At 47.2% G+C, this 12,521-nt stretch overlaps 1 protein-coding gene across 1 annotated transcript in view; it reads left to right on the forward strand.

Moving 5' to 3' along the window:
• Positions 1-357: 357 nt before the first annotated feature.
• Positions 358-12,521, forward strand: part of TNFRSF21 (TNF receptor superfamily member 21) — a 79,336-nt gene continuing 67,172 nt past the window's right edge. The window contains exon 1 of the mRNA XM_007517839.3: positions 358-794. Within this exon, the coding sequence (XP_007517901.1) occupies positions 705-794 (90 nt within the window). The 5' untranslated portion in view covers positions 358-704. The remainder of the gene's footprint in view (positions 795-12,521) is intronic.

Consider the following 12,521-nt stretch of genomic DNA (forward strand, 5'->3'; position numbering starts at 1 on the left):
CTCTCGATTTCTGGATGTCTCGATCTCCAGTAGGTACATCAAGAAAATCAAAAGGAAAAGAAACGTGTGGCGGCGAGGAGCGCGCGAGCCTGACGCCGCAGGGCTTCCCGGGCTGGAGAAGCGGCTGCAGTTTCTCCGGCCGACGCCAAGGGGCCCCCTTTCCTCGCCCTCCCGGGCCGGGGGCTGCGCCTGGCCGGGCAGAGGCGCACAAAGAGCCCGGCCTCCCGCCGGCTGACATCACAAAGAGCCGCTGGCCCGCCCCTCGGGCGCCACCACGTGTGTTCCCGCGGCCGGGCGGCCGGCACACTCGGTCCCCGGCGGGCGGTGCGGCGGCGGCGGCGGCGGAGGCGGAGGAGGAGGAGGGTCGCGGCGGCGGCTGCAGGCTTCGCTATGGGCCGCGCTTCCGCGGCGGTGCCGCCCGCAGCCCGCCCGCCCGGCTCTGCGCAGCGGCTCTCGGGGCGCAGCACGGGGGCGCGGCGGCCGCTGCCCGGCCCTGCCGGTGCGCTCGAGCGGCTGGGCAGGTGCTGAGCCTCCTCCGAGCCGGGTCTCCCCGCCTCCCCGAGCCCGGCCGCCGCAGTGCACATGGGCCGCTGGAGGTAGATGGGCTCCGGGCCCGGGACGCGGCGGTGGATGCGGCGCTGGGCACACGCGGCCGCCCACTCCAGCTGCCGGGCTGCGCACCCCTGCACGCCCCGCGCCCCGACATGGGGACCCCTGCGAGCGGCCCGGCCGCCCTCGCCTCCTGCAGCCGCATGGCTTCCAGAGCCGCGATGGTCGCGGGCTCTTTCCTGCTGGTGAGAGTTGGGGGGCTAAGAGATTTTTTTGGGGTGGGGTGGGGTGGGGGAGACACTGGTTGGGGGGTGGCCACCGCGCTGGGCAGAAGGCGCAGACCTCCAGGAGAGGGGCGGGCTCCCGGGGGAGCTTGGGGGCGCTGCGCGGGCTGGAGAGGTGGGGTGGGGTGGGGGTGGCTTGCGAGGAAAGGCCACTCGGCGGACGGAGGTCTGTGATCCCGGGGGGGGGGGGCTGGGGGTCTTGCTTAGGTGGGACTAGGGGACCCTGGAGAATCTGCAGCCTGGCGGCGCTGGAGGAGACGTTCTGGGTTGGTCCACCGGCTTTCTGCACATTTTAGCGCTTTTATTTTTTTTTTCCTTTCCCAGACCCTCAACACCCCCACCCCACCTCAGAGGCAGCAGGCCCTTCCACCTGCTGGGAGGTTGGGGCTGCGGTGTGGGGTGTGGAGAGGGGAGAGGCTGGCCCTGGCCGCCCGCTTTGTTGAAGCTGCAGTGTCATGTCGGGATGCTACTGCAGTGAGAGTGGCACTGCTGAGCTCCGGACCCTGGGCACCCCGGGGTGCGTCCGTACCACGTTAGGGCCACCTACAAGTCCCCATTTCCCCATTCATCTGGTGGATCCCACTTTCCGCATGCCAAATAAGAACCCTTAGACTCGCCCTCAGCTGCCAAGATCCAGCTCTGGGCCAGCCTGTGCTCTGGTACTGGAGTTGGGGGCGGGGAGCAGACACACACACACACACACACACACACACACACACACACACACACACACACATCTACAAAAAGAAAGATGAATCTCTGATCGTTTACTTGGCGCTTCGGCTTCTGACCTGCTGGCTTTCATGCAGGGTGGGGCAGGATTCTTTAGCCTCTGAGGCATTCAGCTCCAGGGCATGCCCCATTAGCTACTCGTCTGTCCCTTACCTGTTCAAAAACCTGAAACTACCCTTGACCCCCAAACTTGTACTCAACGTGCCCAAACCCTTCCCCATTCTGTATAAATGTCAGTGGGAGATTGGTAGGCATGAGGAGGAAGAAAAATTTGAGATCCAACCCTGGAGCTGCCTTAAGCTTTTCATGCCTTTTTGTCTCAGCTGGGGGGATTGGAGCTTCTTAGCTAGTAAATCAAACAAGAGCCTATTTTCATGGGCTGTTGAGAGAGAGAGGGAGAGAGAGAGAGAGAGAGAGAGAGAGACAGACAGACAGACAGGTAGACAGGCTTACTGTCTCCTTCCCCAAAAGGGCTCCATGCTTGGTCAGCCAAGATCTGCTCAGATCCCAGGACACTGCAGTTGCTATGGCCTGGGAATTCATCCTACAGACACTGGTTCCTGTGTGAGTGGGTTTTAAGGAGAACAGAGAGAGAGAGAGAGAGAAAGAGATTGAGAGAAAAGTTTGGTGCTGTTAGCATTTATAAAGAGACAAGCCTCAGCCTCATTTGTAGTAGTGGCAAAATCAAGACTTGCATCTCTGAAACAAGTGTAATAGAGCAGTGGTGTGTGTGTGTGTATGTGTGTGTGTTGCTAGCACTCATGCTGTGGAGAGAATCTTCTCTAAGTTGATTTGATTTGTTGATCCTAATGTCAAGGGAGTTAGAAATGTTTCCTTGGCCTCCATTTTTGGATCTGTTTTTCCCCAAGCACTGGCCTCTAGCTCTGTTCTTTGTCCCATTCCCAGTTAGTCTTAAATCAGTGCAATATTCCTTTCATTTTATCTTGAGATGGGGCTTAGAGTAAGAGCTTGATGTAGTCACAGTGTGGCTTGGTTTGGTCATTTGAGAATCCTTTTCCATTTTTCTTTTTTTTAGCCTCTTATTTTTTATACATTTCCTTACTTATATATTTTAATTTAATTTGATTTTTGATGCCCTCAGGGCTCATTCATGTAGAGTATGCTGCCGCTGAACTGCATGCTGATCCCCTCACCCCCAGCTCCTTTTCCTAAATCATTCAACTCAGTTAACCTAAAACTTGTGGGCTGGATTTGCACCTGAACACCCGAGAATCTAAGTGTGACTATTTAAAAACAAAATAATAAAAGTTAGAGTAGAGCTTAAGAAGCACTATCAAGATGTTTTCCATTACAAGAATCCTTATTCCTCTGATAAATCTGGTAGATTATGTGGAATGCAGAGACTTTCCTAGTTTGTTTTGGGGTGCACAGTTCAGGGGTGATGGTCCTAGGGCCAGAACTGAGGACTACCTAACTCCTCAGTTTAAGTTCTCCCTCTCTTTTGTGCTACATCTGCCTGTTTCACAATGCCAGATTGCTAGATGATGAAATGTCACAACAGAGCAGGCTCATTGGGGGAAAGTTAAGACGATTTGGTTTCTTGCAGAACATTAGAGAATTTCATAAGTGTCTTTGGACGAACAGTATGCTTGCTGCTTGCCCTTTGGCTTCTGATGAGGTCAGGCATCTACAGGGTCCTGGAACATAAATCACAAACTGAAAGGCTAAGTGTTACGCGTTCCAGGTCAGAAGTCTGGAGATAAGATAAACAAGATGTTTAGGTTATGCCACTTTTGAGGAATGTCCTAGAAGCGTTTGCAGTTGGAAGCAACACACTCAAAGATTCGTCTTGCCCTCAGGGAGCTTGTTTAGACTGGGCAGATAGAATGTTGCTGGTGGAACAGCTGAAGAGATAGAATGTTGCCAGTGGAGCAGCTGAAGAGATAGGAGCCTTACTTGTTGATAAGGAAAGAAGGTCTGAAGTTGTGGAAAGCACTCTTCTGCGTCTTGTGAGGTTTTCCAGATGGGACGTTTGTTCAAAGGACTTATTTAACTTTGTTTTCACCTAGAAAATAGCGAGTGTTAGCCAAGAATGGAGAAATGACTAATTTTTTCAGTTTCATAAATCCACATTGAATTTCTGCTCTTAGATAGATGATTTCATAATAACCACTGGGACAAATTAGGGTTTGAGTTTTGCCTCAGGCACACTGTATATACTATATAGTAGAACGTAAATGCCTATTACACGGCCATTAGTAGAAATGATTTGAGTTTCACTCCTTCATATGAAATGAGTGGATGCATTACTGAAAGTAATCAAAAAACTGTGAATGATTAAAAAATCTGAAAGAGTTGACAAAACTTTGATCTTAGCCTGGTAGGCAAAGAAAGGAAGTTCTCTCGCGTTTTAGTCTTAAAGTAGACTAGTGGGAAAGTGGCCTCGTTAGAAGTACTAGAATGCTGACTTGGTCCATGCATCTCCCCTCCCTGTTGTCAAAATCTTTAAGTTGAGATCAAGATGCTCACTTGAATCCCTTCTAAATGCATGTGACTGAATTTGCTCATGTCCACTTCAAAACAAGCAAAAGAAAATTCATGAGCAAACCAGAACAACAAAATAGAAAACTGTTGTAGAGTGCGTATTTCCTTCACTTGAGGGGAAAGCAACAGAGCGAAATAGATATAGATCTGACGGCTGGCTGATCAGCATGGCGAAAGCAGGATCACGTCTAGCAAGTGGAACAGGGTCAACCCAGTTAATCCCAGATTTTCCAGGAACATTTGTGGAAGACCCCTTTCTGTATAAGTACCATGCGCTAACCGATTGTGCCACAGGAGCTCAGAAGACCCCTTTCTTTCTCCAGGGAGTTTATTGGATAGGGTTATGTAGAGACTAGCAGGAGGTCTGTGAACTTCCCACACCTGAGACCTGCCGCTTCGACTTTACCCTTCATTCCGATGTCTGTGAAGACGAGCTAAAGCCTCTTTGATGAGCCCTTCATCAGGATGCAAATGGGTTTCATGTTCATAAAGCATTGAAAAGTAGAATTGACTTGAGTCAACTTGATTACGTGTTTTGTTGTTGTTGAAGCTGAGAAATGGCCAAGATGCATCATCAGACTGTTCAGCGACCAGTGCGAATTGAGTGGCTTTTCCTTGCGCAAACTGCAAAGCTCCATTCCAGTAAGCACTAAAACTCAGCTGGCCCGCTTCCCCCAAACAAGGCTGGCAAATCCTGGTGGTGCCAAGTCACCAGCAACTTCCTGGCAATCCTTGCTGCTCTTCTGTGACAAGAGGAGTCCGTAGTATCTCATAGCCTTTGGACATGTTCCTGATGACTACTTGGAGCAGACTCAGTCTGGACCGTCAGAGGCAGACGTGTATCTGTTTGACCGAATGAAGACTGAAGTCATAATAGGAGACAAGTCGGTCCTTAGAATCCATTAGCAAGACTCTTGGCTTTGTTGCTGAGCTTTGACTTTTTTTACTTTTTTTTTATTTTAAAGGAAGAAAGGCAAGATCATGAATAAATACTGGGCTTGTTCATTGTTTGTGTTTGTCAAATACTAAAAGATAATAGGAATCCTAAGTTGGCTTACCTGCTGGCACCTGGCTCTCCAAACACCAGCTGTTCTTACCTGAGTTCAAGCAGAGAAGAGCGTGTGCTCGGGTTGTAACCTACAGGAACCTAGCAGGTGTCAGAATGTGCTTGGGGCAGTGGGGAGTTGGGAACAGTGCTCTTACTTTTCTTGAGGGTACCACTTTAGGATGAGGAATGGCTGCCAAGAATGATTCATTACCCCTGGATTCTGGCTATCTGACAATTTCCCCCACATACCAGTTTCTTGGCCTTGGATGTCACAGATATTTGCAATGATAGAAAAGTGAAACTCAGAGGGACCTCAAGCAAAGTAGAACAGGACAGGGCCCAGGAGGTACAGAGTGTTCTTAGCGACAGACCCACTTTTTTAGAGTATTTGAAAAGTACACCTCTTTACTTTAAGCTAAAAGACAAGCAAAACATGAAGACAGTGCTTAGTACGCTAAGCCACAATAAGACTCGTTCCCAGATCTTTACATAATTTTCCATATGCTCATCTACTGACAGAATGCCTTGATGGTTTAGCCACTCAGAGCCATTTGTAAATTTGCTTTGGGAGGAGAAATGTGTGTGTTCCCGAGTCCAAGATCAAATGAGAGCAGTCATGGCTTCAAGAGGGCACGTAGACAGCTCCAAAGGAAGGAATAGGAATGGCTGCTCTTATTAGTCACTGATGTTGATATTAATAGAGCTTTTTATTTATTTATTTATTTTTAATTTTTGCTTAGTGCTCACCACTTATATTGTGCTGGATACCTTCTCCAAGTGAGCTCGGTAAATCTTACAAGTCCCGAAGGTAATAGCAGCAACCCCTTTTAGTGCTAGAGAGAGGATTCAAATCTAGGTCACAGTGGCTTCGTAAACAGTGTTCTCTCTGCCAAGTTGTGGGTAGGGGATGATAAAGCTATGTTTATTGGAATTTCATTGCCAGTGAGAGGCATGATTTTTATTGAGAGTTAAACATTTTCTCTCCATCCTGGTGAGTGGTTCTGTTAAAGGATGGTACTGGGAAATTCTTTCCAAATGGCTGGCTTTAAGTAAGGACAATTTCTGTGTATGTGTTTGGATTGAAGCGGGGGTGCGCGGAGTCCCTGGCAAGTGTTTTCCTATGGTGTGTGACCCTGACGGGTAGTGACTCCATGGTTAAGATGGAAAGATACTCTTCCAAATTAAAAGTGTTATAAATAGGGGGTAGAAGCTTTGCTTTCCTGCTACCTAGGTCATTTTGAAAAATATTTGCTTAGTGAGTAATAGGATGACAAGGATTCTGCTTAGCAATGAAATTTCTATTCATTTATTCAAAGAATCTGAGAGCCTTTTAGTTTTGTTTTTTTCCCTCAGCCTGATTATGTGTTGTGGACAAGTGCACGGACTTTTGTGCTAGCTGTTGTTAGTGTCTTCTCTGTTAACTTTTCATTTCAGGTCTCTTAGAAATTGGTATACCTTCAAGATTTTGATCTTCCTACAGGTGATGATGTTTTTTTTTTGGGGGGGGATCTTTATTTATTGGATAGAGACAGCCATAAATTGACAAGAGAGGGGGAGAGAGAGAAGAAGAGAGACAGAGACACCTGCAACACTGCTTCATCACTCACAAAGCTTTCCTCCTGCAGGTGGGAACTGGGGCCTTGAACCCAGGTCCTTGCACATTGTAACGTGTGCGCTCAATCAGGTGCGCCACCACCCAGTCCTGAGGTGATGTGTTTTGTATGGTTTATTGTGGCAACCTACAGCTCTTTCCTAAACCAGCTTTGGAACATATTTCTAGACAAATTGTAGCCCTCTAGTAGACAAGAAGGATGAAGAGAAAGTTGAGAAAAAGTCTTACCATCGATTCTGGAAAAGGAAAATTCTGTCTTCTTTTTGTTGTTGTTTATTTGCCTCCAGGGTTATTTTTGAGGCTCTGGGCTAGCACTATGAATCCACAGCTCCCAAAGGCCTATCCCTTTCCCCCCATTTTATTGGATAGGACAGAGAGAAATTGAGAGGGGAAGGGAAGAAAGAGAGGAAGAGAGAAAAAATAGACACCAGCAGATTTCTCCATAGCTTGTGAGGTCTCCCCCTGCAGGTGGGGAGCCGGGGGCTTGAACCCAGATCCTTGTGTGTATTATGTGTGCTTAACCAGGTGTGCCACCACCCAGCCCCCAAATTCTGGCTTCTTAAAGAACCTTTGAGGAAAAGCCAAAGTTTAATTAGGATTAGAAGTGGTGGGAGGGTTCAGAAGGGAGAGAATGATTCAAAGACAAATGGTGACAGGCTCCCAGCACAATTTAACTGGTTATTATCGATCCATTTCTTGCTTTTCTGTTACTTCTGAAGGCCTGGATCCCTCTTAGTGTGTACATTTCCTAGCTTGGGGTGCACAGGGTAAGGTCAATTCTCCATTCAACCTTCTCCAAGATGATGAGCAGTCCCCTATCACATGACTTTGATTTTTAATTTTTTTTTTTTTAAGATCATTCTGGCCACTCTGTGGTGAAGAGAAGGAGGAATGCAGACAGAGCCCAGTTTAGGGTAGAGATGATGATTTTGGGAAAGTGGCAGTCAGAATGAATAGGTATTTGTGATTCATGGCAATTCTGTCTTTGTGATTGCCATCATCATCATCATCATCATTATTTTTGCCTCCGGGGTTATCGGTGCCTGCAGTATGAATCCACTGCCCCTGGAGGCTATTTTTCCCACTTTTGACGACCTTGTTGTTCTTATTGTTATTGTCATTGTTGGACAGGACAGAGAGAAATGGAGAGGGGAGGGGAAGACAGTGGGAGAGAAAGACAGACACCTGCAGACCTGCTTCACCACCTGTGAAGCGACTCCCCTGCAGGTAGGGAGCCGGAGGCTTGATGCTACTGCCATTTTTAAAAAAAAGAATTTATTTATAAAAAGGAAACATTGACAAAACCATAGGATAAGTGGGGTACAGCTTTGCACAATTCCCACCACCAGAACTCCATATCGCATCCCCTCCCCTGATAGCTTTCCTATTCTTTAACCCTCTGGGAGTATGGACCCAGGGTCACTGTGGGACGCAGAAGGTGAAAGGTCTGACTTCTGTCATTGCTTCCCTGCTGAACATGGGCATTGACAGGTGGATCCATACTACGAACACCCGTCTCTCTCTTTCCCTAGTGGGGAAGGGCTCTGGGGAAGAGGAGCTCCAGGACATAATGGTGGGGTGGTCTGTCCAAGGAAGTCTGGTCAGCATCCTGTTAGCACCTGGAACCTGGTGGCTGAAAAGAGAGTTAACATACAAAGCCAAACAAATTGTTGACCAGTCATGGACCTAAGGGCTGGAATAGTGCAGAGTGACTGTCATTTTTTAACCACCTCTGTCCCTCTTGGCAACTGTGAGTGATTCTACCTACCCCGTCACTGAAAGTTTGCGCTGATGTGACTGTGCTCTCCTTACAGGCAGCACCAGAGCCGTTGGCTTTGTGCCAGTCAGTTGCTGTTTGTCCTTCTGGTTGTTTCCCTCAGGTGTATTCTCTATTGCTGGGCCACAGGAAATGAATGACTGGTTTTATGACTCTACATACTGCCAGATGGGCTTTAGAAAGAGTGAATGACTTCAGAGTGTACTCGGCAGCCTCGGAATGTGTCGTTTACCCTAAAGTCTGACAACACTGGAGCTTGTCATTGAAATTTAAGGTTTCCTGGTTGTGCCTACTTGCGCTTCAGTCATTACTATAGATGCCACAGATGTACCCATGCGGCAGTTACTTTTATAATTACTGATGTCCTCTGTTGTTGTTAAAATTCGTAGGCTCTAGCCGGGTTAGCTTCACGGGCGGGTAATAGAGACGCAGAGACAACGGCTGGGCAGGGAAGCTGTATTTCTTTATTCAGGAACAACGATTCATAAACTAAGACAAACTAATCACCAAACAGAACTCCGCTGTCTCTTTGCGGCGGCGCAAGCACTCTCTCTTACTCTGGAACTCAGGAACCCTCTCTAACTCTTCCTCTGCAACTCTGGAACTCTGGCGGGTTTCCTTGGGGCGGGGCCAAGCGGGCCACGAAATTAGCAGGCCTGATCTAATTCTCTTGGCAGGGGAGAACTAGAACCCAATGTAAAGCATACAACAATCTGTCTTAGCTGTTCAATGGAATTTGTTAGCCACATTTGCACTGAATCTTTATTTAAAAGAATTTATTAATGATGTAATAATGATTGACAAGATTGTAAGTCAGTAAGGGTAGAATTCTGTACAGTTTCAACCACCAGAGTTCCGTGTTCCATCCCCTCTGTGGGAAGCTTCTTTATTCTTTATCCCTCTGGGAGTATGGACCAACATTCTTTTTGAGGTGCAGAAGGTGGGAGGTCTTGTTTGTGTAATTGCTTCTCTGCTGCACACGAACATTGGCAGGTGGATCCATCCCCCCAGACTGTTTCTGTCTTTCCCTAGTGGGGCAGGGCTCTGGGGAGGTGAGGTCGCAGGACACATTGGTGAGGTGGTCTGCCCAGGGAAGTCAGAATGGAGTCATAGTAGCGTCTGCAGCTTAGTGACTGAAAGGCAGTAAGATGTAAAGCAGGACAAATAGGAACTCAAAGGTAAGACTAGAACAGATAAAATTAGGGACCTTTCGATGGTAAGAAGCTAGGCAGTCTAATTTAGGTATGTTCTGAGGGGCCTCTGACAGTAATTTTTGCCTGAGCCTGATAGCTAACATGCAGGTGGACTAAAAATGTTGTCTGGGGAGATGTTGTCAGTTGAGAATAGGGTAAATCTTTATATTTTAAAGAATTTTATTATGTATGCATGGCAGATGTTTTTATACTCTTATTTATTCATTTACTTCACTCCCCTGGGTCAGCTTTTTCAGTGACAGAGCTAAGGAAGAGAGGAAATATTACCACAGCACTGAAGGTTCCTTTAGTGTAGTGAGGGCATAGCTCAACCTTGATCTTGAGCATAACACAGCTAACACCTTCCTACGAGAGTTACTCCACTCACTCTTTAATATTAGGTTGAATAACACAAAAATCTAGACTGATATTCTTAAACACGGTTTCCTTTTGTGTGCCTCAGAACATCATTTCTGTTGACTTTTGTTTTCTTTTTTAAATTAAAAAAATATTTATTTTGCCTCCAGGATTATCACTGGGGCTTGGTGCCTGCACTATGAGTCCACTGCTCTTGGAGACCATTTTTTTCCATTGTTATTGTTGCTGTTGTTGTTGGACAGGACAGGGAGAAATTGACAGGGGAGGGAGGAAAGAAAGACAGACACCTGCAGACCTGCTTTACCGCTTGTGAAGTGACTCCCTTGCAGGTGGGGTTGACTATTGTTTTCATAGTCAGAAATGGATCTCTATACAGATGGCCTAGCTAGATTATTCAGATTATTTTGAACTGTTATTTGATCGTTTTCATGTTGAGTTTGTTGACTTTTCTGGATACTAGTGTCATGTTTATCCTAAGAACAAAGTGTGTGTTCTATAGGACAGTCATACACCTTGTCTGTGTCACCTAAGATGTTCGTTAATAGTCTCGTTTATTATTATTATTTTTGCCTCCAGGGTTATCACAGGCTCAGTGCCTGCACTATGAATCCACTGCTCCTGGAGGCTATTTTTTTTTCCCCTTTTGTTGCCCTTGTTGTTTGTGGTTGCTGTCATTATTGTTGCCTCCAGGATTATCACTGGGGCTTGGTGCCTGCACTATGAGTCCACTGCTCTTGGAGACCATTTTTTTCCATTGTTATTGTTACTGTTGTTGTTGGGTAGGACAGAGAGAAATGGAGAGAGGAGGGGAAGACGGAGAAGGGGAGAGACAGACACCTACAGACCTGCTTCACCACTTGTGAAGCGGTCCCCCTGCAGGTGGGGAGCTGGGGGCTCGAACCGGGATCCTTATGCGGGTCCTTGCGCTTTGTGCCACGTGTGCTTAACCTGCTGCGCTATCGCTCGACTCCCTAAAGTGTATTTTTTTAAATAGCAGATCCTTTACTGCTTGTGCTTTTTTCCCCCCCTTTGCTATATGTTTTTATACTTTAAGTTGGTTTTGGAATGCCAGCTGACCCTTGTGTGTTTTGAATTCATTGCTATACCCTTTGTATATTTTTCTATTGTGGTATGTTCTAGGGTGAGTGGTGGGGGGGTGGGGTGGGCAGTGGCCACTGGGTTAAGCACACATAGTAGGAAGCTGAAAGACCCACGCAAAGATCCGGGTTCAAGCCCCTACCTCCCCGCCTGCGGGGGAGGGGTCGCCTCACAAATGGTGAAACAGGTCTGCAGGTGTCTTTCTCTCGCCCTCTCTGTCCTCCCTTGCTCTCTCTATTTCTCTCTGGCCTCTCCAATAACATAGAAAAAATGGCCTCCGGTAGCAGTGGATTTGTAGTGCTGGTGCTAAGCCCCCTAACCATACCATAACCCTGGAGGCAAAAAAAAAAAAAAGACTAGTGGGATGTATTTCAGGATTGTAACTTCTTTAAATCATACATTTCAAGGAATTGCATGTTTGCCTTTCTATTGGAAGTGGTTTAAAAGGTTATCCAGTCACAAAGCAATGAAGCTAAAATAAAGTGACAAGTTGAGCGGGCCAGGCGGTGGTGTGCCCGGTTAAGTGCAAAGCACTAAGGACAGGAACCCGGGCAAGGAACCAGGTTTGAGCCCCCAGCTCCTCACCTGTAAGGATAAAGCGTCACAAACAGCAAAGCAGGTCTGCAGGTGTCTCTCTCTCCCTGTCTCCCCTTCTCTATAAATTTCTGTCTGTCCTATCCAATAAAAAAGTGAAAAAAAAAAAAAGGAAAAAAATGACTGTCAGGTGCAGTGGATTCATAATGCAGGCACTGAGTCCCAACGAGAAGCCTCTTAACCGGGTGCGCCACTGCCTGATGAAGTTGACAATACAGAAAACAATCTCAGGAGAGTACGTATTAGCTTTATCTTATTAAACTAATGAGGAGACTGATACACGTTGAGTCACTGGCCAGAATCCCTCAGCTGGAACCTCTTAGAGCTTGGCCCGCTCGGCGTACCTTCCAAACTAAAATAGGTTTTCTTTATCCTTTCGTGTTGGACTTACTGCTCTGGCTGATGATACTGGTTCTGCCTCGGTTTACATAAGGACCTTAGAAATGCTTAGTGAGCACAGAGGTGGGTTTCCCCCTAAAGCTCGGCCATCTTCTTGTTTATAACTTGACTTCTTGTTGTTGGTTGGGACTGACGAATGAAGGTCTGTGACTCAGGGACTGAATGCCAGCCACACTTTGCAAGACAGTATCTGAGTGAAGTCCTGCCTGCTTCCCTTCCTCTTCCCGCTGTCCCCTGAGCGTGTCTCCTAGCCCTCCGAGCAGCACTTTGTAGTCATGGCATTATCTGCATAATTATCTTTCACTGCAGTCCTTTCTGTTTGCCCTAGCAACAGAAGGCTTATTTAAGTCCG

Source organism: Erinaceus europaeus, chromosome 4 (assembly GCF_950295315.1).
Source record: "Erinaceus europaeus chromosome 4, mEriEur2.1, whole genome shotgun sequence".
NCBI classification, from domain to species: domain Eukaryota; kingdom Metazoa; phylum Chordata; class Mammalia; order Eulipotyphla; family Erinaceidae; genus Erinaceus; species Erinaceus europaeus.